The 24,971-nt window shown below is 40.3% G+C and overlaps 1 protein-coding gene across 1 annotated transcript in view; it reads left to right on the top strand.

Annotated features, from left to right (window-relative positions):
• Positions 1-24,971, top strand: part of LOC105463529 (kinase insert domain receptor) — a 47,810-nt gene that overhangs the window by 10,812 nt on the left and 12,027 nt on the right. The window contains exons 6-23 of the mRNA XM_011710677.3: positions 573-712; positions 1,367-1,544; positions 4,076-4,190; positions 4,278-4,441; positions 6,948-7,104; positions 8,031-8,154; positions 8,894-9,002; positions 9,847-10,188; positions 12,353-12,499; positions 12,833-12,964; positions 16,020-16,126; positions 16,550-16,685; positions 17,056-17,160; positions 18,478-18,591; positions 19,176-19,264; positions 19,882-20,035; positions 22,083-22,180; positions 24,708-24,830. Of these exons, the coding sequence (XP_011708979.2) occupies positions 573-712; positions 1,367-1,544; positions 4,076-4,190; positions 4,278-4,441; positions 6,948-7,104; positions 8,031-8,154; positions 8,894-9,002; positions 9,847-10,188; positions 12,353-12,499; positions 12,833-12,964; positions 16,020-16,126; positions 16,550-16,685; positions 17,056-17,160; positions 18,478-18,591; positions 19,176-19,264; positions 19,882-20,035; positions 22,083-22,180; positions 24,708-24,830 (2,534 nt within the window). The remainder of the gene's footprint in view (positions 1-572; positions 713-1,366; positions 1,545-4,075; positions 4,191-4,277; positions 4,442-6,947; positions 7,105-8,030; positions 8,155-8,893; positions 9,003-9,846; positions 10,189-12,352; positions 12,500-12,832; positions 12,965-16,019; positions 16,127-16,549; positions 16,686-17,055; positions 17,161-18,477; positions 18,592-19,175; positions 19,265-19,881; positions 20,036-22,082; positions 22,181-24,707; positions 24,831-24,971) is intronic.

The following is a 24,971-nucleotide window of genomic DNA, read 5'->3' as shown; positions in this document are numbered from 1 at the left end:
GAGTAACTCCTTGTATTAAGATCTTGGAGATAACGATGTACAGTGAAGAAGGATATTGAAAAGTATAGGAACTCAGGATATGGTGTTGGGCAATTCATCTGCTCTTCTCTACCAAATAAACCCATGTGCAATTGAGGTTGTCTCTTTTCTTGCCAAGATCAAGGATGAAAAAGAAATTTTTTTTTAAAAAAGGATGAAAATGAATGGTATTACTGGAGCTCATTTATGCTCAATGTTCAGAGCATTGCTTGCTATCAATTATTTCAATTATACCTATTTTATGGAAACTTCAGCAGTTTGCTAAAGCTGGCCCTACTGGCCTAGGGCTACTGACCACTGAAAGTTTGCTACTTTTCTATCCACTGGGTTACAACATCTTTGAGATCTGTGAAGGTAGTGCTTTGTAAATCTCCGTTGGCCATTTTTCTGGGAGCTACCAAGTATTGGTGAGGCCTGCAGGGAAAAACAATGTGGTGTGTTTTAAAGTTGCATTACTTTAAAAAATAAATTTGTGCAAAGTTATAGGCTTATTTTCTCTCTCATGTTCTGTTTTTTCAATTTACTTGCTCTAGGGTATAGGATTTATGATGTGGTTCTGAGTCCGTCTCATGGAGTTGAACTATCTGTTGGAGAGAAGCTTGTCTTAAATTGTACAGCAAGAACTGAACTAAATGTGGGGATTGACTTCAACTGGGAATACCCTTCTTCGAAGGTAACACTAATGATTCAAAGCCAGACCTCCAAATACTTAGATAATGAGACCCAATGAAGTTTGCTTGAGAGATAGGGGCCTCTTTGGCCAGATAAAATTTAAAAGTCTTAGAACACACACACACACACACACACACACACACACACACACACACACACACACATACACAAGTTAAGGGAATTGCAGAACAGATAGCACCCACAAAAAGGTGAAATACCAGGAATTTTGTCCTGTTCTGCAACAGCCAGTCTATGAATATTAGTTTTCTCTAGGTGATTACATCTTTCCACATTATGTCATTTCTCTTTTCTCCAAAGTTTTTGATCTACATTCCTTTTAAGGGAATTTCTCTTTAAGAGGTGGCACGAGATACTCTGCTCCTTAAACAGTGGTCACATTTACTTGTGTTTCTGCAGTTTATATCCATCTCATTTTCGCCATGTGAGGTTTTAAAAATCCTAATTCAGTTGGTTCCATTTATTTCTCCTGAAACCAAATACATCATTGGCTGCATGAGGTTAAAAGTTCTGGTGTCCCTGTTATTAGCATTAAATAATGTTTACCAAAGGCCAAGATTTAATTCTCTGTGTTATTAGAAGTTATTGGGTAATGTTATATGCTGTGCTTTGGAAGTTCAGTCAACTCTTTTTTCAGCATCAGCATAAGAAACTTGTAAACCGAGATCTAAAAACCCAGTCTGGGAGTGAGATGAAGAAATTTTTGAGCACCTTAACTATAGATGGTGTAACCCGGAGTGACCAAGGATTGTACACCTGTGCAGCGTCCAGTGGGCTGATGACCAAGAAGAACAGCACATTTGTCAGGGTCCATGGTAAGTTATGGTCTCCTTGGAAATTATTCTGTGCCTTGACAAGTGAGATAGTTTAAATAAATTTAGGTCACTTAGTGATTCCTAGTTTGTTCATTCAGAAGATACTTCCTAGTTCTTCTTGTTAGGGAGGCCACATGACCTAGAGGTCAAGAGCGTAGCTTTGTAGTCAGGAACTTGAGTTCAAACTTCAACTTTAAAGATGAGATGTGCTGATATATACTAAGAGCTCACTTAGTATTACTTATTATAGTTGTTGCTGCTATTAGGATTATTACTATGATAAATAGTATTAGCTAGGGTAGTTTTTAAATTTTTGTTTTATTATAAGGCTGAGAGGCCTACCTGAATAAGCATGAGCTTTGCAAACTGGGGAAACATTTAGCAATATATAGTTGGACCTGTGAACAATTCAGGGGTTAGGGGAACTGACCCTCCCTCTGCAGTCAAAAATCCATGTATAGGCCTGGCGTGGTGGCTCACGCCTGTAATCCCAGAACCCTGGGAGGTGGAGGTGGGTGGATCACCTGAGGTCAGGAGTTCAAAACCGCCTGGTCAAAATGGTGAAACCCCATCTCTACTAAAAATCCAAAAAATTAGTCTGGCGTGGTGGTGGGAGCTTGTAATCCCAGCTACTCAGGAGGCTGAGGCAGAAGAATTGCTTGAACCCAGGAGGCGGAGGTTGCAGTGAGCCGAGATTGTGCCATTGCACCCCAGCCTGGGCAACAAGAGCAAAACGCCTTCTCAAAAAAAAAAAAAAAAAAAAAAAAAATTCAAGGTATAACTTTTGACTTCCACCAAATGTAAATAATGACCTACTGTTGACTGGAAGCCTTATTGCTACATAAACAGTCAATTAACACATATTTCATATGTTATATGTATTATATACCGTATTCTTATAATAAAGCTAGAGAAAAGAAAATGTTATTAAGAAGATCATAAGGAAGAGAAAATATATTTACTGCTCATTAAGTGTAAGTGGATCATCATAAAGGTCTCCATCCTTGTCTTCACATTGAGAAGGCTGAGGAAAAGTGGGAAGAGAAGGGAGTGGTTTTGCTGTCTCAGGGGTGACAGAGGTAGAAGAAAATCTGCTTATAAGTGGACTCATGTAGTTCAAATTTTTGTTGTTTAAGGGTCAACTGTAATTGAACTGGAATTAAATTGAACTGGCTTTGAGTAAATCACCTTAATTTTTTGTTAATTCTCTTTCATTTACATAAATGTCTGAGTTTACATGGTAATTTGTGTGGCATCCTACTTATAAGCCTTGGAAAGGATTTTGGATTTTATATCATGAGAATGCATCAATAAAGTGGAATTGTAAAAATACCTTAGATAATACTATTTATTAGAGTTGTAATCATAAAAGTGGCAACAACTACAACAAGTATGATATATAAAGTGAGCCCTTACTTTATTAGCTCATCTCATCTTAGTAGTTGAGATTGGAACTCAAGTTCCTGACTACAAAGCTATGCTCTTGACCTCTAGGTCATGTGGCATCCCTAGCAAGAACTTGAAAGTTTCTTCTGAATGAACAAAATAGAAATCACTAAGTGTCCTAAATTTATTTAAATTATTTCACTTGCCAAGATGCACTTGCCAAAATACACAGAGAGAGACGTGCTCTGGCTTATGTTTTGATAGAAGTACTCTTGTTCTCCAGGATACTTCAGGGAAATAGGGGCAGAAACAAGGAGGTTAGTTGGGAGGCTAATTACGTTTATCCAGGTGAGAGTTGAGGAGTGGCTTGGACAAGGGTAGTTGAGGTAGAGATAGTGAGAAGTGATCTGCTTCTGGATATATTTCAAAGGTAGAGTCAACAGGGTCTGCTGATCAATTCACTGGTTGTGGAGTATAAGGGAAAAAGAGTGGAAGATGACCCAAGTGTTAGCATGAGCAACTGAGTAAATGGTGGTGGTATTTACTGAGATGGCAAAGATCGAGGAGGCAGTGAAATTTAGGGAAACAGTGTTAGATATGTTTCTCTGGAGATGCCTATGAAACATCCCAGTGGAAATGTTTAATATATCAACCTGGAACCCAGAGGAGTCAGGGCAGAAGGCACATATTTAGGAGGTATGTGAATGATACTTTAAACTTGAGGCTAGAGGAAGGTGTAAATAAAGAGGACGTCTGAAGACTGAGTCCTCGGGCCTATTAACACATGGTGGAAGAGGTGTGTGGAGTGTGTCTTGGGAGCAGAGGAGAAGGAGCACCCAAGCATCTCTGGGGGACTTAGAGAAAGCTGCACAGAGGAGCAAGTGTTTGAGTTGAGACTTGAGCAATCACTAGGCTTATGGGAGTGCACTAGTGGGGAGAGAAAAGCAAATGCAAGCACAGGAGGTGTGGGAGAAACACGGGAGGTGTGGGAGAAGCTGAAATGTGACCCACTAAAAGGTAGTACATGGAATCTTGGAACTGCAGCTACTCAGACCCTCAATGTTTTTGATGTTTCACTTGAAATGAAAAACTAAACCAAACGACCATTTACAATAAGCTGACATTTAAAAAAAAATTTCTTGCAGAAAAACCTTTTGTTGCTTTTGGAAGTGGCATGGAATCTCTGGTGGAAGCCACGGTGGGGGAGCGTGTCAGAATCCCTGTGAAGTACCTTGGTTACCCGCCCCCAGAAATAAAATGGTAACTACTAGAAATAAACACAAAGCATCATTTCATGTGAGAGCAAATCCTTCGACTGTACTAATTCCTGAGAATTCTTTTTCATAGGTATAAAAATGGAATACCCCTTGAGTCCAATCACACAGTTAAAGTGGGGCATGTACTGACGATCATGGAAGTGAGTGAAAGAGACACAGGAAATTACACTGTCATCCTTACCAATCCCATTTCAAAGGAGAAGCAGAGTCACGTGGTCTCTCTGGTTGTGTATGGTGAGTCCATTCAATTTTCCTCTCTGCCCAAGATTTATGATGATACATTGTCTTCCTAATCAGCCAGGCCACCATTCCTCTGCCTCCAGCTGCTTCACTCACATCATGGCCGGGCCTATGTACAAAAGTCATCTGGGGTGGTGAAGCTGAAGTGAAATGTAGGACTGTGTGCTCTGGCCATGTTTGTTTAAGAGGCCATGTAAATGAGCTTTGTGGTGGTCAAATGCAAGATTAAAGTAGTGATACCCTCGATAGTTTAAATGTTGTGAAAAAATAATGCCCACAGGGACAGTTGTCAAGTTAAGTTATACTACAATGTTCCCCTCTCATGGAATTGCCCACCTGGCACACAGATGTGTAAGACCCTTCTCCTTAGATTTTGTGCAAAGCTTCTAGTTTGATATTATAGTTGATGTATCAGTGAGGTACAGGCAGATTCCAACTCTGAAGGCTTTTGAAGTTGGCATTGTTGGCTTGGTTGGGGGCTTTTTTTTTCCTTTTTGACTGGAGTTCAGGGTCTGATTTTGAGTCTGTAAAGGCAAAATAGTACGTTTTTGATTTAAAGATGATTTGAACTTTGTTTTCTGAAACTGAAAGGTACAAATAAGTGTTTGGAATGGAATGGTGAGAAGGGTGCCATGGTCAAGTGAGTGTGAGAGGTGCTAAGGTGATGTGTAGATGTGTAACAGGTTTCTTTATTACAGGGACTTCTCAGAACCTTTTATATACTAATGTATATTGGTATTCTCTAGGGGGAGAGACATAGAGTATTCAAGGTTTAACAAACCTATTTGACTGGAGCATCGTTTTTCCCCTGAGCAAATTCATTAATCTCTCACTCCAAACAGTTTGAGAAATGCTTCTCTGTTGTAATTCTTTGTTCCCCCTTCTGGTATGGCATATTAAAACTTCAGGATATTTTCCCATGGCATTAAGGTGCTTCCCTATGTGTCCTAATACTCTTCTGTAGGCTGCTGAACTTGGCGTTATTTTTTTTTTCAGGGAATATTTTAAAGATAGGTTGGGCATGGTGGTTCGCATTCGTAATCCCAGCACTTTGGGAGGCCGAGGCGGATGGATCACCTGAGGTCAGAAGTTCGAGATCAGCCTGGCCAACATGATGAAATCCCGTCTCTACTAAAAATGCAAAAATTAGCCAGGCATGATGGTGGGCGCCTGTAATCCCAGCTACTTGGGAGGCTGAGGCAGGAGAATCACTTGAACCCAGGAGGTGGAGGTTGCAGTGAGCCGAGATTGTACTCCAGCCTGGGCGACAAGAGCAAAACTCCGTCTCAAAAAAAAAAAAAGACAAGATAACAGGTTCCACAGAGGTTGTTCAGAAGCAGCATAGGTGTAGGGGACTGGGGAGAGGAGAAACTGGAAAGTGTATAAGTAGGATGGGAGGAGAAAATGAACGGGAAATAAAAACAAAACATGGACAGCAAATAGCCCATTTCATCAGTTCATGAAGCCACTAAATCTTCTATTCACTTTAGCATATACTCTGCTATGTGAAATAAACATAAAAAAGAAGTCAAGTCTTGAAAGCATAACCTGAGGCTTTAAGTTGACAGTAGTAACGAAATAGTTTTGACTTTGGAGTCAAAAAAGAAAGAAAGGAAAAAGGGAGAGAAGAAAGAAGGAAGTGAGAGAAGGGAGAAGGAAGAAAGGGGAAGAGGGAAAGGGAGTGGAGAGGGAGGGAGGGAGGAAGAGGGAGAGGGAATGAAAGACTCAGATGGTGGTGGCAGTAATGCATTCTCTAAAGATTTATGCCTTCCTTTAACATGAGGTGGTTTACGTGTTTGGGTTCAGAAGTCAGAGTGTCTAGGTTTGTTCCAGGTTTTGCCGTTTGTTAACGGAGTGACCTTGGGCAAGTCATTTTTTTCTGTATTTCATTTTTTCTCGTGTATAAAGCTGAGGATAGTAATAGTGGTTGTGAGGATTAAGTGAATGAATTCATGCAAAGCACTTCAAACAATGCTTGGCACATAATAAATGTATTTACTGTGCTATTTCAGCTATTTTCTGTAGCCTTCCCCTGATCTCGTGAACTTGAGAGGACAGAGAGAACTATCTCTGTAATGCAGATGAGAGGCACAGGATTCCAACACTTGCATAAAGTCATTCAGCTCGTTAGTTTATTAGCTTATTGCCATTTTTATTTTATTTTGTTATTTTATTCAATTTCTTTTTTTTTTTTTGGTAGAGGTGGGGTCTCACCATGTGGCCCAGGCTGGTCTTGATCTCCTGGGATTAAGTGATCCACCTACCTTGGCCTCCCAAAATACTGAGATTACAGGCATGAGCCCCCATGCCTGGCTAGTTGTTATTTTTATGAGTATCACTAGAACTCAGGTCTCTTGTTTCCACATCTAAGTGTTCTTCAAAAAAGGAAGTGGAAGCAAAATCATATGCTTAAAGAAAGTCAGCTTTAGTTGCTGAAATCCTCTATTTCCCATTCTTCAAAGCTGATTGACAATTCAAAGGTCGTTTTTCCTATCTTCAGTCCCACCCCAGATTGGTGAGAAATCTCTGATTTCTCCTGTGGATTCCTACCAGTACGGCACCACTCAAACGCTGACGTGTACGGTCTACGCTATTCCTCCCCCGCATCACATCCACTGGTATTGGCAGTTGGAGGAAGAGTGCCCCAACGAGCCCAGGTGAGTAAGGCCACACGCTCTTTGCTTTCCTGCCGTCTTGCATTTCTTACAGCTGAACTATGATATGACTCCATCCTAAATGGAGAAGCCTAAACCGAAGAAAGTTTTCTCTCAAGAGGTAGCCTGAATCTCCATCCATCTTTCTCTGTGTCTTACATTTTAAGGGATGTCTTTGCTTGGAGTATCCTACTTTGGGATAAGCTAAGCTCAGCCTTGTTAGGTTATCCCTGAGGTACACTTCTCCAGACACAGGCTATTTGCTCAGTTTGCTAATTGCCAGTCTTTGGTTTTTTTCCCAATACCAATCAACTGGTGAATATCACATCGCTCCTTCTTGTCTGTGTGAAGATCCATCTCTCAGAGGAAATGCTGATAGATGAGAGGCAGTGATAGACCCAGCCCCAGTCCTCAGGGTCTCAGGCCCAGCTTATCATGCTCTGACACATGTCCAGACATCCTTAGGGAAAAACACAACAGCAGCAGCCAACCCACTACCACCCTAAGCAGTCCACTTCCTGTTGTTGTTTTTGAAATGGCCACTACGAGCTTCTTCCTCAGCTGCTGATCATTTCCTTCACAGAGACTATGGTCCCAGAGAAATTTCTTTAAGGAGCCCAGTGGTTTCTAAGTTTCCTTGCCTTCCTTTGAACTAAATTAACTTGAATTGTCTTGTCGATCCAATTTATGAATGAAGGTTTGTTCCCAGAATAGCTGCTTCCCTCCCGTATCCTGAATGAATCTACCTAGAGCCTTTTCCTTCGTAGTCAATGCCTATTTTTAATTGGCGCCAAGTCTTGTACCGTGGTAGGCTGCATTGGAAGTTATTTCTAAGAACAGAATAACCAAAGTCTGAATCTTTTCCTTACTCTTGACTAGAATTAAAGAAAAATTAAATCATAATATGCTCTGTTATCTCTTTCTTATAGCCAAGCTGTCTCAGTGACAAACCCATACCCTTGTGAAGAATGGAGAAGTGTGGAGGACTTCCAGGGAGGAAATAAAATTGAAGTCAATAAAAATCAATTTGCTCTAATTGAAGGAAAAAACAAAGTGAGTTTGAAGTTTTAAAATTTGAAAATCTCTCTTTAACGGAAGGATGCTACAATAATATGTGAAGTATATTGGAGATTAATAATCAAATAATCTAGGTGATAAAATAATAGCATATTAAGTCACTTTGAAAATACCATAGACTTTTAGCCATACCATTAACTTATTAATAGCTTATTAGAGAAAAATAAAAAGTCTATGACATTAAATCTATGCATCTGCGTAGGGTGATTCTAATTTTATAAGCATGAGAATGAAAAAATGTGTATCATATATTAAAACACATCAATAGTTTCATGGTTTCCAAAGCCCTTTTTATATAATGTGTAAGCTGCACAGCAGCATAATTATACAAATTGAGTAAGTATCCCAAACCTGAAAACCCCAAATCCAAAATGCTTCAAATTCTGAACCTTTTGAGTGCCGACCTGATGCTCAAAGGAAATGCTTGTTTGGATTTTGGATTTTGGATTTTCAGATTAGAGATGCTCAACTGTTAAGTATACAATGCAAATATTCCAAAATCAAGAAAAATCCAAAATCCAAAACACTTTTGGTCCCAAGCATTTTGAATAAGGGATACTCAACCTGTAATTGCATAAATTCAAAAGTGTCCAATCACTGCGGAAGTGGGAATGGCATAGGCAGGTTGGAGTGATTGTGGAGACTGCTGGACTGAGTACTTGTGCACAAACAAGCTGCACTGTTTATGGCCTGAGATTTGTTTTTCCCCCTACAGACTGTAAGTACCCTTGTTATCCAAGCGGCAAATGTGTCAGCTTTGTACAAATGTGAAGCGGTCAACAAAGTCGGGAGAGGAGAGAGGGTGATCTCCTTCCATGTTACCAGTAAGTACTCTTCTCTGGAGGGTTGGGTTGGATCACTCACACAGTGGGTACTAAGCTGTGTAATTCCTGTTGTTTTTGCCATTCATGTGAGTGGCATGGCATTGAGGAAAGAGGATTTGGATTGATCATTGATGCTTTCATTCATAAATTAAAACTCCTCAGGTATCTCCTGGGCTTAAGTCAGTGCTTCTAACTTCACCGCAGAGAGAATGGTTTCACAGATGCTTTAAACCACAAGCTCTGTGTCATTATTTACATCTCAGTCTTCAGAGTCTAGCACAGTGCATGGCTTATTGAGCTTCAGTACATATTGGTGGGCTTGCTGTGGAGCAGTTGATAAGGGTGGGCTTTCTGGAGGCAATCAGAATGACATCGGAGCAGTGCCCTCCCAATGCTGCTGATTCTGCCTGTGCATCTTAGTTTGATGGATAAGCTTTAGCTGATTGTGCTGAATGGAATATTATAGTCAGGGCTAATTCATTGGCATAAATGTAGCTGTCATATCATTGAGTGTTAGTGTTAATGAAGACCTAATTTTAAAAATTCTGTTAGGATTAGAGATTTTGCTTTGGATTTTTAAAATATTAAACATTGCGTAGAGTTCACAGTGGAGATGTGGTAAATATCTGAGGAATTCATTTACATTTTCAAGTAATATGTTTTAGCCAAATAAGATATTTTGGAACCTGAATTGTCTAGTTTGTTTGTCAAGTTGTAGTACATCACCTGGAACTGATAGAGCTTCATTTCTTTTGGTACTTTGTAGTAGTCTGAAAGCAGCAAGATGATAGTGAGCTGTACCAAGTTAAATCACCATTCAGTAACAATGGTCTTTACATTTTAGGGGGTCCTGAAATTACTTTGCAACCTGACTTGCAGCCCACTGAACAGGAGAGCGTGTCTTTGTGGTGCACTGCAGACAAATCTACATTTGAGAACCTCACATGGTACAAGCTTGGCCCACAGCCTCTGCCAGTCCACGTGGGAGAGTTGCCCACACCTGTTTGCAAGAACTTGGATACTCTTTGGAAATTGAATGCCACTATATTCTCTAATAGCACAAATGACATTTTGATCATGGAGCTTAAGAATGCATCCTTGCAGGACCAAGGAGACTATGTCTGCGTTGCTCAAGACAGGAAGACCAAGAAAAGACATTGCGTGGTCAGGCAGCTCACAGTCCTCGGTAGGGAGACAATTCTGGATCATTGTGTAGGGGCAGTTGGAATGCCTTAAATGTAGTGCAATTCAGGTGCTATGCGAAGATTACTGTTCTCTAGGAGATTGTGTTGTAAACTGGTGCGCACTTCTTCACTGAAAGTCCCTGAGGCAGAAAGAAGCTACTAATAATGAAATGATGTATTGAAAAGAGAAAATAACAAAACCTGATGATGGAGTAATTCACTAGTATATGCAAGGGATTAGCTTGAACCAGGGAAACTTCTGCCTTATCTTGGGCATCTATTTATTTAAACAGATGCATATTTGTGGAATGCCTGTTATGAGCTAGGAGAGTGTCAGAAATTCACAGTGGTAAACATGAGGGAAAGGAGGGGAACATAGGCAATCACTGGGAAGTCACAGCACAGTGAGGTCTCTGTGTCCGTGAGGATAGGAATTGTTCTCTGTTTTGCTCCCTGCTGTAGCTCTAGTCATACAGCATAGCAGCATACACTAAGTGCTCAAAAAGGCACCTGCTTCATGAAGAGTGGGATGATGGGCTGAGTTTAAGACCTAGAAGATTCCATGGGAAGAAAGCTACATTCTCTTTGTACCTCTGGGTCTGTCTGTACCTCTGGGTGAACCTACATGGTCCAGCATAGTCCAAGGTCAATGGGACGATCACTTCAGTGAGCAGATAGCTCTGTAAATTCCTCCATAGGGGCACTCTCTACCCCTTGTCTAACCTCATGCCTTGTGCAAAAACTGGGCAGCCATGGCTCTGTCTGTGGGAAAATCAGGCAAATTTGGGGAGCGTCTCTTTGCGCCACTTCTCTCTATTTTCTCCTCTTTTGGTGTCTCTTTCAATTCCTAGGATATATGTGCCCTCTGTTTTTTTTTTACCGTTAGAAAGGAAATTGCCCAAGTAAATTCATCTATACCACGGTTTGAGGGTAATGTCTTCATCAGAGGCCTTGACGTATTTGAAGAGGCAGCTTCTGACAGACACTAGCATAAAGTTCGCTAGTTTTAAGACTCAGGTGTCATAAGAAGAGATACTTTGGGGTCAAGTCATCCCCAGGACCCTTCAAGTCACACCACATAGTTCACCATGGATTTTCTGTTGGCTGGTCTGGCTTCAAGGTTATGGAAGAATTGAGAAAGAGATGTGAAGTAGGCTCCTGGCCTAGCTTTGCCCAGAAAAATATGTGCTCACAGTTAGCTGGTTTGCTTCCTTAAGGACTCCTAACTTGTTTTCCTAAAATCTATTCTTAGAAATAGGCTAGAATCCAGTACATTTGCTTAGACTTCAATGTAGTACGCTGTTGAGGTAATCTCATTTTGCTAAGCGTTGAAGTGGATTTTTTCAGCATGATTCCTTTTGATGTTCAGTTGGTTGGGACAAGATATTTCCACAGCACTTTGATGATCTGAAGAAAGAATAAATCTAAAGTTTTCTTGTACATTTAAACAAATACTCATGGGCTTCATTTTCTTTAAATCCATGACTTCCCTTAGGGTATTGTTGTTTTGCTTGTGTTTTAGTGGAAATAGCACTGAACTGGTCTTTTAGCCTCACCAGATTCAGTAAACAGTTCAAGTGTTTACTTAGTTGTAGGGACATGGACAAGTAGTTTAATGTCACTGAACATCATTTATTTCATCTGTGAGATAACACTAACAGTCCTATTCTGCTCATTACGTAAGATCAATAGTGAGGAACACAAATTGTATAAACAAACTTTATAAGAATTGCCAAATAAATGTAAGGCATTATTTGTTGAATGATACTAAAATTTGGCACTTCCAAGAGAAATTTGAAGGGATTCTAGGGTGTCATTGACTAGAACCTTCACAGGAGGGAAGTTTTCAGCTGGGGAGGCTGTGCCTGATTACGGGAAAAATCCATAAAGGTGACCCTGAACCTTTCTTTTGTGATGGGATGACCAGCTAGTATCACTAATATGAATGTTAAAAGCCGTTAATCTGTTTGCAGTGTCCTGACTGACTTGTTTCATTTAACTTTACCCAGTGACCAATGGTGCCGTTATTAACTTCTGTGTATGTTCAACCTAATAAATCAACAAGTTTCTTTTTACTAAATTTAAACTGTTTAAAAGTTTGGTGATACTAGAGCCATTTCAAAAGTTATAATTCCATGTTCTGTGATTTTCTTTGTGTGTGTCTAGAGCGCGTGGCACCCATGATCACAGGAAACCTGGAGAATCAGACGACGAGTATTGGGGAAACCATTGAAGTCTCATGCACGGCATCTGGGAATCCCCCTCCACAGATCATGTGGTTTAAAGATAATGAGACCCTTGTAGAAGACTCAGGTAAATAGAACTTGGCTATTACTCTTGGGTTGCAGAACTTTCCCAGGGATATGACATAAAAAGCTATGTTATTTCTTGATATAATGTAGAAAAAAAGCAGTATTGGTGTCCATGGCCTGGCTGATTTCATACACTTGGAATTGGAGTATGGGGCCTTGCTGAATTTTCATGAAAGCCATATAGGAGATTAGTCAGCAGTAGATCCCATGTGACTCTATGAAGTTAGACAATGGAACAAGATGAAGGGCAGCATTTATAGTTTCTAAATTTCCCTAAAAAACTTCACAGACCACATCATCATAAATGAGAATGATCATTTTCTTCCTCTCTTAGGCATTGTATTGAAGGATGGGAACCGGAACCTCACTATCCGCAGAGTGAGGAAGGAGGACGAAGGCCTCTACACCTGCCAGGCATGCAGTGTTCTTGGCTGTGCAAAAGTGGAGGCATTTTTCATAATAGAAGGTCAGTGGGATAAAAAAAAATGTGGTACATATACACCATGGAATGCTATGCAGCTGTAAAAAGGAATCTGATCATGTCCTTTGCAGCTGCATGGATGGAGCTGGAAGCCGTTATCCTCAGCAAACTAACACAGGAACAGAAAACCAAACACCACACATTCTCACTTATAAGTGGGAGCTGAACAATGTGAACACATAGACACAGGGAAGGGAATAACACACACTGGGGCCTATTGTGGGGTGGGGAGAAGGAGAGCATCAGGAAAAATAGCTAATGCATGCTGGGCTTAATACCTAGACGATGGATTAATAGGTACAGCAAATCACGATGGCACATGTTTACCTGTTTAACAAACCTGAGCATTTTGCACATGTATCCCGGAACTTAAAAGAAAAAAAGAAGGTCAGTGGGAAGTCATAGATACATCCTGTGGTTTTTTAAAAGATTAGATTGTATCTTATAGACACACATTCACTTTAAGTAGGGCAACTACAGATGATTTTTAATATTCTTTGAACTTTGTAAATTTTCTCAGTAAGTATGTGTTCTTTTAAACAGTGAACATAATTAATATTGTTATAATTCTGCTTGCATCACATTTCCTATTCCTGCAGTTCTTATTGTGGAAAAATTCTTAACCAGGCAGGATGAATAGCCTCCTCTCCCTGATTCTGTCTTTGTTTGAATGGCTTGATTAACTTATAGAAATGATGCCTTTATATTTATTTGGAAAAACTTTAGAATTGCTGCCTAATCATGGCAGTCAATGCTATCCAGATAGTCACAAGGATTCTGAGTTTTAATTGGACTAGAAATAATTAAGATTCCCTTCTGAACAATAGACCATTGCTCTTCTGAAATGGAAAATTTTTGGTTTTTATCTCAATATGTGTGTATGCAGGAGTGATGTGAAATCTGTCATTTTCTTAGCTAGGAAAAGTAATTTGTGGCAGAATATTTTATCTTAAGAAGTACATCCCTATGACTTTTTTTGTAGCCCACAGGGGAAGAATAAAACTGTGTTGTGTGGGTAAAAGTACGGTATGCAAGTGTAAGAAAGAAGTACGGTGATAGAAGGGATCGATAGATTTCTATGAACTCATCCTAACATGTCTCTCAAAGTCTAGATTTTGGTCCCTTTACTCTGTCAAATCTATGATGCCAAGTATTGCATTGAGATAGGTTGACATATTTTCAAATGTATAAGCTTATTAGTGTTTCATAAACTACACTTGCAAATAAAGACTTCAAAGACCTTGGCAGTTTTGTCATTTCCAAAGTGATTCATGTTTTAGGGCAAATCCACAGAATGACTTCTGGATTGTCTCCGGTGCTCTGCATTACCTCTTGTTGGAGGTCCGCAGCTAGTTACAGATGCCTAACTAGGTAACACCAGCACAGAGATTATAGTTACTTCTTACCTGGAGTGAATGCTAAGAAAGGCAGAGCTAGATATTTAATACTCCTGCTAGTTTCCCAAATGTTATGTGAGAATATTAATATAAAAATACATAGAAAATAGACTCTTTGAACTTTTTATCCTCTATGTACAACTGGACTTTTAAATCTGTGTGTATAAATAGAGAATTACTTCCCTAGGACCACCAGAGAAACAAAATTTACTCCAAGCATAATTGTGCTTGTCTCTCAATGGTTAACTTAACTTTTATTTTGCAAACCAATGTATTACTTATTTTGCAAACCAGTTTATTACTTGTCTTCTGCTCTCTTGAGGCTGTAATGGGCCATCCGCACAGTTTGTGGCCCGGTTTGATTCTCCTTGCACTCTTCTGATGGGAGGCCCCAAGTGATGACTGCTTCCTTATCATCTCTTTGCTAATCACTCTTAGTAGAAAGCCTGCTTCTGCATTTTGTTTCTTCCACTCAGAGCTGTCCTCTGAAGCCCTGGTCATCTGCAGCTTTGCTTGCTGACCTCTAGTTTCCGCTTCTCTTTCCTTTCATGAGTGGTTTGAAACTCCCATTACCAGGCCATGCATGATGTGCTCATCTTGACTCTTCCTTTTCTCCTCACTCAGGCTTCTGCCACAAGGGACGGGGTAGTGCATGTAATGGTCAGTTCATGTTGGACAGGCCTCTTTATCTCTTGACTGAACCACTGACTAGCTATGTGCCCTCAGTCAAGTAGCTTAAGCTCATTGATCATCTGTTTCTTCATTTGAAAACTGAGAGTTGTTGAGGAGATTAAGTGGAATGGCATGTTTAAAGTGATAACCACATAGTAGATACGTGGTCATTAGTAGCTCTCAGGTCAAAAAACTTTATTTCCCTACTTGGTTTCTAATATGATCCTTTTGCAAACTCTGCACAGATGAATATATTGACTATCAGTTTAAAAGAAGACTTTTGTTTTCCTCAAATAGAAATATTTTTTTTTCTCTGTAAAGAATGATCTGTTTTCTTTCCATCAAAGACTGCTCTTCCTCTAAACACTTTCTATGTTTGACTTTTAGGGCATTACTATTTCTATGCTTAATTACTTTAGAATTTTATTGTTGGAAGTTTACATGAGCAGTGTTTTGCAAGCTTTACATTTTCCATTAACAATTCTGTAGGCCAGGTATGGTGGCTTATGCCTGTAATCCCTGCACTTTGGGAGGCCAAGGCCAGGGGATGGCTTGAGGCCAGGAGTTCGAGACTAGCCTGGGCAATGTAATGAGACCCTGTCTCTACAGAAAATAAAAGAAAAATTAGCTGGGCTTGGTGGTATGCACCTGTGGTCCCAGCTACTTGGGAGGCTGAGGTGGGAGAATTGCTTGAGCCTAGGAGTTGGAGGCTGCAAGGAGCTATGATTGTGTCATGGGACTCTAGCCTGGAGCATAGAAAGAAACCCTGTCTCTAAAAATAAATAAATAAATAAAAATTAAGTTAAAAAAAAGAATTCTGTAGACTCCATTCAAGTTAGGGGTGTGTGACTACTGTCCTCTAGGCTTTTTCCAAGTTGGTAAGCTTGGGATCTTGCTTTAGTGCTAAAATTTGTCATCTTACAAAAATATAAGTTTCCAACTGTTGATACAATTTAATTGTGTCTTTCCAGGTGCCCAGGAAAAGACGAACTTGGAAATCATTATTCTAGTAGGCACAGCAGTGATTGCCATGTTCTTCTGGCTACTTCTTGTCATCATTCTACGGACCGTTAAGCGGGTAACAAAATAATTTCCCTTCTGCCCATGCACATTGGTTTTCATGATTAATGAAAACTGATTGGGGTTCTTTGAGTTGTTTCTTCCCATTGTTATTGGCTCAATGGGCGCATTTTATTTCAATACAATAACATTCTTGCCCACTTTCTTTTGGCTGGATCTCAGGGATTTAATTGATAGAAGCCACTAGAGAGGAAAAGGGCTTGAACTGTCTAGTGTAATTAAACTTTAAAACCTTAATTCTGAGCTCCTTTGGGGGACAAGGGAAACTAGAAGCAGGGTTATAATAGGACCACTCTCAAACTCCATGAGTTTTGTTGGAAAATGAGACAGGAAAGAGGCTCCAATAAACAGCAATAACAAGCACACAAAACAACAGCCAAACGACAGTGTGTATATGACTGGAAGGATTGATGCTTTCCAGGCCAATGGAGGGGAACTGAAGACAGGCTACTTGTCCATCGTCATGGATCCTGATGAACTCCCATTGGACGAACACTGTGAACGACTGCCTTATGATGCCAGCAAATGGGAATTCCCCAGAGACCGGCTGAAGCTAGGTGCATTTTCAATTGCTATTAATTTGATATTGTATTTACCAGGCCGTCTCTTCCTCCATTAGAACGATGACAAATGTGGTGTATTCAGATGTTGGATTCTGGTTTAGAAATATTAATTCCATCTCTTGAATTTGGATAGTCATTCATTTAGCCACTTAGAGGTAGGGTCCCTACGTAATCATCCAAAGCAGGACATTTGGAGAGTGAAGGGGGAGTTATTAAATAATTAAGCCAGGACAAAGGAGTAAACTGGACTATCCATGTTAAATTGGGATGTGTGGTCACCCTATCTAGTTGACATCTCTGCATATCACTTTGGTTGTATAGTAATCCAAGTCCGTTTTCTTGTTGCTATTGTTGTTGACTCTAGGTAAGCCGCTTGGCCGTGGTGCCTTTGGCCAAGTGATTGAAGCAGATGCCTTTGGAATTGACAAGACAGCAACTTGCAGGACAGTAGCAGTCAAAATGTTGAAAGGTAAAAGCAAAATTATGTGGTGATCTTTCTGTTTTATCTAGTCTTTAAACATGTTGCAAGGCTTGTATCAGTAGCTTTATGCTTAGGTGGGCCTACTAGCCACACATGCAGCCAGCCTAAATAATGTCCTTGTGCAAATTGGAAAAAGGATCCTCCTTTGTAGCTTTATGCCAGGGTGCACGGTCTGGCAAGTAAAGTTGGGGATGGGTTTCACCTTCTTGCCTGGTTATCCTTGTGCAGGGCTCAGCCAACACCGTTGTACTTGGTGGTTCTGGTTACAGGAAAACAGGACTGTGGTTATATTAAAATTGTTTCTTAATATATTGTGGAATCAGATAATTATAGACCATCTACAGACATGGAAAGGAAAATAGTGGAATGCAAAAATAGCATGTTCTCTAGAATTGGAATATGTAAAAGATGTTCATATGTAAAAGATAATTTGCAAAACAAGAATGGTTGTGTTAGAATAAAATATAATGGGTTATATTTTTTAAATGAAAAGCTTTATAAATAATTGTTATTTCTAATAGTAATGAAATTCTGGTCTGGCCATTTTCATTTCAAGAGGATAGACAATAAAGCTTCTTTCTCCAATTGTGATGTTCTTTCATTGATGAAGGCAGTGCCACTAACCCTTTGCCAATAGGTTTTGTGCGTTTCAAAGCTATCTTTCTCCATTTGCCTTTTTTCTCTGGTGGCCAAGGGAGTATGTAATTTTGAGGTGGCTCATCAGGGCCTTAGATGTGGACCATGCCTGTGAATTAGAGGGAAATGTAGCCGTCCAAACGGGATCAAACACATAGTCTTAGTGCCATCAGCCTCATGTGTCAACTGGTCTTTCCAGCTGGCCTTAATTTGCCTGCACAGATTGGCACAGATTGGCTGGAACCTTCGGTATAGCCCCTAACACATGAAGATATTTAATACATGGTGTCGCTTCCTTATGAGGAAGCACTGAAATGATCAGACCCTCAGAATCGTAGTGAACCTGAAATGCAAAAATACAGTTTTGTAAAAGAAGAGAATCTGGGCATTATTCCATTGCAGATGTATTCTCCACTTTGCAAAAGATTTCACAGTGGATTCCTTTAAATATCAAACATTCTGGCTCAGTTAAAATATGAATTTTATTTCAAATTAGAAAATAGAATTTACACTTGACTTTTGGGGAAATGCATGTGATCTGTAAACTAGGTCACAGCTGTGTTACCCCTGGAGGGTAAGTTGCATAGTGGCATGCAGGGAAGGAGGGACCCCAGTTATCCGAAGGAAATGTCCACACCTAAGATTTCCCTCCTTGTACTGTATTTTTAGAAGGAGCAACACACAGTGAGCATCGAGCCCTCATGTCTGAACTCAAGATCCTCATTCATATTGGTCACCATCTCAATGTGGTCAACCTTCTAGGTGCCTGTACCAAGCCAGGAGGTGAGTAACTGTGGATGGTTTTGGTCACCCAATTTTAACATGCCTCTCTGATAGTGTTTGAGGGAAAGCAGTCAACTCCCATGGACTTGATTTTCTTAGCTTAAAATACTTTGCGGATTCCTAGGAATAAATATATTTCACTGTGGTTTAATTGGCACTAGAATTAAATTATTATAAAACTTTCTCAGAATTAAGAAATGTCATGCCACTATGATTCAGTTTGCTACTTGTGTAACAGATGTCCAGATGAGAAGAGTAAACTTCCCTAAAACTTGAAAGCTTAACGGTAGTTACCCCCAAAATGGAATGATATCAAGTGATTGCATTGAAAAGCAAGTAGATGGGTGGGTTTTCTTTTGAAATTTTGGTTAATCTTGTGAAAATGTCTTCTGGAAAAAAGAAAAGCTATATATAATATAAACAAGTTTATATAAGGGGATTGGGACCAGCTGATTTCTACACTCCTGTCCCAATGAAAGGTTGTAGCCTTCTTCTAAGGTGTTTTTGGGTTCATCACTGTATTAAACACTTAGTGAGGAACACGAGTGAATATCCATTTTCCTTCCTGGACATGCTGCCTGCAGGGCCACTCATGGTGATTGTGGAATTCTGCAAGTTTGGAAACCTATCCACTTACCTGAGGAGCAAGAGAAATGAATTTGTCCCCTACAAGGTATGTCATTTCCTAATCCTGCTCTGGCCACATTATAAAATGAAGGGAAACTAGAAATGGTACAGGTTAATTTTTTAGTTGAAATTTTGTGAAGAACTTGTAAGGAGTCTTCTCATATTACCTATTGGCTGTTATAACTTCCTCTTTTACCTTCTGGGGGCCATATGTTTCTGTTCTATTTTTGTGATTTTAATCTACTGACCCATTATAGAGTGTGGACATGGGGGAGAAGGCAGGTATGATCGAGGAAAGGGGAGGGCGGAGGGTAGGACAGCTCTGGGTTATTCTGTCTCTCCCCTAGCTATATTTGGCCCCTGGAGTGTAAATCCCTCTGTGAAGAGCACCCTAATGCTGAGAGTGTGTCTGAGTGCAACTCAAAGTGGCATTTGTCTCTTTAAGCTAAAGAAGGAGTTAGGCTTTGTGGAAGAAATCCTATTATGCACAAAACTTGCCCCAAATTTCAGTTCAGAGATTGCATAATCCTGAAATTGATGTCCTCCTTGTCTGCTTTTTAGTAGTTTCTATTATTTCCACCGTTATCACATTTTAAAGGTTCTAAACTTTTAAAGACTTATTTTGTGTTCAAGGAGTTTGTTTTTTCCTTTGCTTTTTTATAGACCAAAGGGGCACGATTCCGTCAAGGGAAAGACTATGTTGGAGCAATCCCTGTGGATCTGAAACGGCGCTTGGACAGCATCACCAGTAGCCAGAGCTCAGCCAGCTCTGGATTTGTGGAGGAGAAGTCCCTCAGTGATGTAGAAGAAGAGGAAGGTACCAGCCAGTGCTTCCTGCAGGCTATGGCATACTCTCGTCGGAGCAGACAGGGTGATAGGGTGTTACAAGGAATTTGATCATGGGAAAAGTCCAATACTACCTCATAATTTGAAAGAGACCTGAATTTCTATAATAGACTGCCTCCATTCTGTCTCCCCAAAAGTGAAGTGTGGAAGCCCTAGACCGGGAGGCAAAGCAAGGCTAGCCTGAGAAATCTAGGTGGTCCAAGTGGGATAAGCAGTCAGTTACAACCACAGCAGTGTTCCTAAAATACTGGTTCGGCATTTATTAGCGGGAGAGGCTACAAGTTTTCTGGTAGTTGAGTAGCTTCTCCATTGCACTGGATGTGCAAAAGTCTTTCTTTTCATTATACCTAACCATCCCAAAGGCAGTTTAGGAGCCATCTGTTGTTTCTACCCTAGGCCAAGTGGCTTATCAAGTCTTCCTTCCAACCATTATTCCTCAGGGGAGTCTTGATAAATATCCTGGCCTTTAAGTTATGTTTCCAGTGATATTTTATTTATTTGCTTTTATTTTTATTTTTTTGAGGTGGAGTCTCATGCTGTTGCCCAGGCTGGAGTGCAACGGTGCAATCTTGGCTCACTGCAACCTTTGCCTTTTGGGCTCAAGTGATTCTTGTGCCCCAGCCTTCTGAGTAGCTGGGATTACAGGTGCCTGCCACCACACCCAGCTAATTTTTTTTTTTTTTTTTTGTATTTTTAGTAGAGATGGAGCGTCACCTTGTTGGCCAGGCTAGTCTCGAACTCCTGAACTCAGGTGATCTGCCTGCCTCAGCCTCCCAAAGTGCTGGGATTATAGGCATGAGCCACCGCACCCGGCCTCAGTGATATTTTAGTGCTCTTTATGGGTCGAGCTGTGGTCCCAAGCCTAACTTCCAGGACTTCAGCCGGCTCCAGGACACACTGTATTTCTACCTCCTTCAGAAGGAGCAGAGATAGCGTCGTGGATGTAGAGATGGGTGACAGGCTGGCTCCCCTTGAGGCATAAGTCTAGAGGAATAGTGAAAGAAGCCCACTCTGTTTCCCTTGACATGAGGCTATAGAGAGAATTTGCATTTAACTCCTTTTCCTTAGTAGCTGAGAAGGTAGTGTGAAGCTGGGACTTGGTCTAGAAGCACATGGGGAGGTGATCTAGGCTTCATTTAGCTGGGCCCACATCGAGTGGTGCTGCCTCTACCCTGCTCTTTCTCTTTCAAGAAATAGTGGCCAGTGAGCCAGAAACCTAAGAGATTGAGTTGTTGAGAAAAAGGCTCACAGCCTTTTAAGTACTTATGAGGTTATTACTACAACTGAGTTTTTGTTTACTCTGGTCTTTGTCTCCAGGAAAGAAGCCATAAGTCTTATCTGACCAAAGAGATGATTTTGAAACACCCATTTAATATCTTAGTGTTTATTTGTACCAGTTGCACTGAAGTAAATACACCAATTTACGTAAATGTGTCTTTCCATGTTTCTGTTATCTCTCAGGAAAAAACATCCTCCCAGGCCAGATTTAATGTATTTACAGCACTTTTAAAGTTTGCAAATGAATTAAATATATTTCTAGTATTTTTAGTTATCTATTGCAGATTATAGTTTGACTTTTGGCCTTTGTCCCAGGACAAATCCTGGAGAGAAGCAATTCAATGACCCTGAATATTGTTGTCTTATTTTTAGAGTTCTTGATATTAAACTATTGTTTATCCCTCTGGGTACATGACAAAAAACAGTGTAAGTGGCAAATTTGGAAATGTCCTCTTTCTTTCCCAGATTATCTAGGTCAATATTACCTTATTCTACCTCCTGGATTTACTGGTTCAATTTGCTAAAATGGAAAAACCAGTATTGTTCCTAAAGGATGTGATAGAAGCTAATGATATTGGGATTCAGGAGATTTATAGAAGATAGAAGCATTGACTCTCTGTTTCTATTTCCTGAAAATTTAACTCCCAAGTCTTAAAAAGATTATTACTCTAGCAAACTTAGAAACAAATCACACCAATTCATGAAAATACTAATCTCCATCCTCCTGCCTCTTCGGACAGCTCCTGAAGACCTGTATAAGGACTTCCTGACCTTGGAGCATCTCATCTGTTACAGCTTCCAAGTGGCTAAGGGCATGGAGTTCTTGGCATCACGAAAGGTAAGACAGGTTGAGGGGAAATCAGCTATCTTTTCAGATCACAGGTTTGGAAATAGGATGTCCAGTGTCAGCCATTGGTGCTTTTTGGGGATTGTAATTCATTCACCACTTCTGCGGCTCTGTTTCTGCTAAGTAAGAGTGGTTAAGGAGTTCATGAAATTAAGCTGTATAATAAAGGCTTGTCAAGCATCTACTAAGTGTTAGGCAGTCTTCTGAGCACTGAGGATACTGGGGTGAACAATCAGGCAAAGCTCTTCACCTTCCTGGAGTTTATAGTTCTAGTGGGTAGAGCAAACAATAATATAAACAAGTAAAACATGTTGTAGGTTAGATGGGAGTAAATGTTATGGGGAAATAAAGCAAGAAAGGGTTATAGAATATACAGGAGCAATGCACTTGTGTATGTTTATGCTTCTCTCTGTGTGTGTACATCCATTTTAAACAAGGTAGACGAGGAAGGCTTTACTAAGAACTTGACATTTGAGCAATGACCTGGAAAGGGGAGGGGCTGAGCCCTACAGATATCTTGGCATGAGAATCATTTTTAATTTATTTTACATTCATCAACATCCATCAAAAAGTATTTGTTAGGAGTATAATTAGAAACGAGGAAGGACAGGCTTCAGATGAGAGCGATTAAAAGAGCTAAAATTAGAAAAGTAGGCCAAACAAAGGCTGAGGTGGGGACGTGACAAGTTACAACTATTCCAAAGGTTGTAAACACCAAGCGGGGAGCAAGGCTGGTGGCAGTGACTCCCCTGGAAAGGGTAAAATGTGTAATTTTTTATTAAGTAGTAGTACTTCAAATTAAAGATCAGGAAGAACTATCAGTTGACAGAATGTATTCGTGCAGCTTAATGAAGAAAGAAAGACTTAAGTTGTATATATATATTTTGTGTTTCCTAAATTAGAATGAAATCTTCCGCCCATGTTTTCCCCTGAGGTTTAAAGCTTCTCATAGCATTCAAGGCCTCAGGCTCTTTGATGTTTCTGCTAGGTAGCTCTTGTGTTCTCTCTCCCAAGGGGAAGGAGGAGAACTGGGGCCTTATAGGGTTTTCCCAAAAAGAAAGGCCCTTTACACTGCTTGGAGATTATGATTTATTATTACTATTTTTTTATGGCTGGAATTTGCCACTTACTCAGGGTTCCTTTTGGGGACTAGGAAGAGACTGGACATGAATGTGGGAATCCTTTAACTTGTTTTATATCTACCAGATGACTTCTTGAATCTACTTGGTTGTTGGGTTAAAAAAGGAAACTTTTTGTTTGGGGGGAAAAGTAAAAAATACTGTCTGTTTTTTGGAATTCCCAGTGTTGCTCAATTGTGTTAGACAATGTGCTTCTGAATATGCCTTGTTCAGAGGAGACTGCCATACAGATTTGAGGTGTGGGAAGGTCAGCAATGCCTGGCTTACACGATCACTACTCCAATGAGTTAAGAATTCTCCCCTTGGCCGGGAATGTTGGCTCATGCCTGTAATTCCAGCACTTTGGGAGGCCAAGGTGAGTGGATCACCTGAGGTCAGGAGTTTGAGACCAGCCTGGACACCATGGTGAAACCCTTTCTCTACTAAAAAACCAAAAATTAGCTGGGTGTGGTGGCATACCTGTGGTCCCAGCTACTTGGGAGGCAGAGGCAGGAGAATCACTTGAACCTGGGAGGTGGAGGTTGCTGTGAGCTGAGATTGCACCACCACACTCCAGTCTAGGTGACAGAGCGAGATTCCTTCTCAAAAAGAAAAAAAAGAAAAAAGTTTTCTTCTAAGCCATTGATTCATTTCTTGTGCTCCCCAAGACTCATTTTCTCACCAAATATCACATGGAGCTAAAGCTGCTGAGTAGTAGGAAGTTAGGTGAAGTTTGGAGGATACAGAGAAAGGAGAAACTAAGAAGCTAAAAGGAAGAGAAAGAAAGTCAAGATTAATCTCATTATATTATTAATGCACCAGAGAACTAACCTGACTTGTGATAGGCTGAAATTGCCTTAATAGACATTTATGATAGCCCAGCACTTTGAAATCAGGGGAAGCCCCACTGGGAATTGTTTATCAGAGCCAGTCTGGCTTCAGCCTCATACGCAAGGGGGAAACCAACAAAGAGCACTAAACCAATGAGAGCCCCTTGTTTCTGATTTCCGTGCATTCATTCAAAAAACAAATCCCATTCTGGGACCTCCCTAGAATAACACGTTTTTAACCAAATATGGGGCCAGGCAAAAGGGATGTGTGGATGTGACCAGAAACACACTTTCAATTGTGTCCTAGAGGAGCCTATTTATGATTCCATCATCATATTATAACTTAATTATTTAACTCCAAAGGCTGGGGCTGTTTATGGAATGAGCAGATGTGTGTCTCAGCAAAGCTCACAGAGTTTTTTCCTGAAGTGTTGTTAAAAGATACTAACCCAGTCCTTATTAATCAGTTGGCTTTCTGATGTGGGATTTTTTTTTGATGCATGAGGTCACAACAGATGTGAAAGAGATCAGCTGTGCCGAGACCTAATGCACACACGATTCTCTTTGCAGTGTATCCACAGGGACCTGGCGGCACGAAATATCCTCTTATCGGAGAAGAACGTGGTTAAAATCTGTGACTTTGGCTTGGCCCGGGATATTTATAAAGATCCAGATTATGTCAGAAAAGGAGATGTAAGTTTCAAACATGAATCCAGTGCTTGGTTAAGTAACAGAATTAAAACTCCTCATAGAGAGCTTCAGGACCTGTGCTCAGGAACAAAGGAAGTTTTTTTCTTCAGATATTTGCTAATTTGGGTTCTGAATCCTTGTCTT

This window comes from Macaca nemestrina, chromosome 3, assembly GCF_043159975.1.
Source record: "Macaca nemestrina isolate mMacNem1 chromosome 3, mMacNem.hap1, whole genome shotgun sequence".
In the NCBI taxonomy this organism is placed as follows: Eukaryota; Metazoa; Chordata; class Mammalia; order Primates; family Cercopithecidae; genus Macaca; species Macaca nemestrina.
The sequence above is the reverse complement of the archived record's forward strand: the minus strand, read 5'-3'. Positions and strand labels throughout refer to the sequence as shown.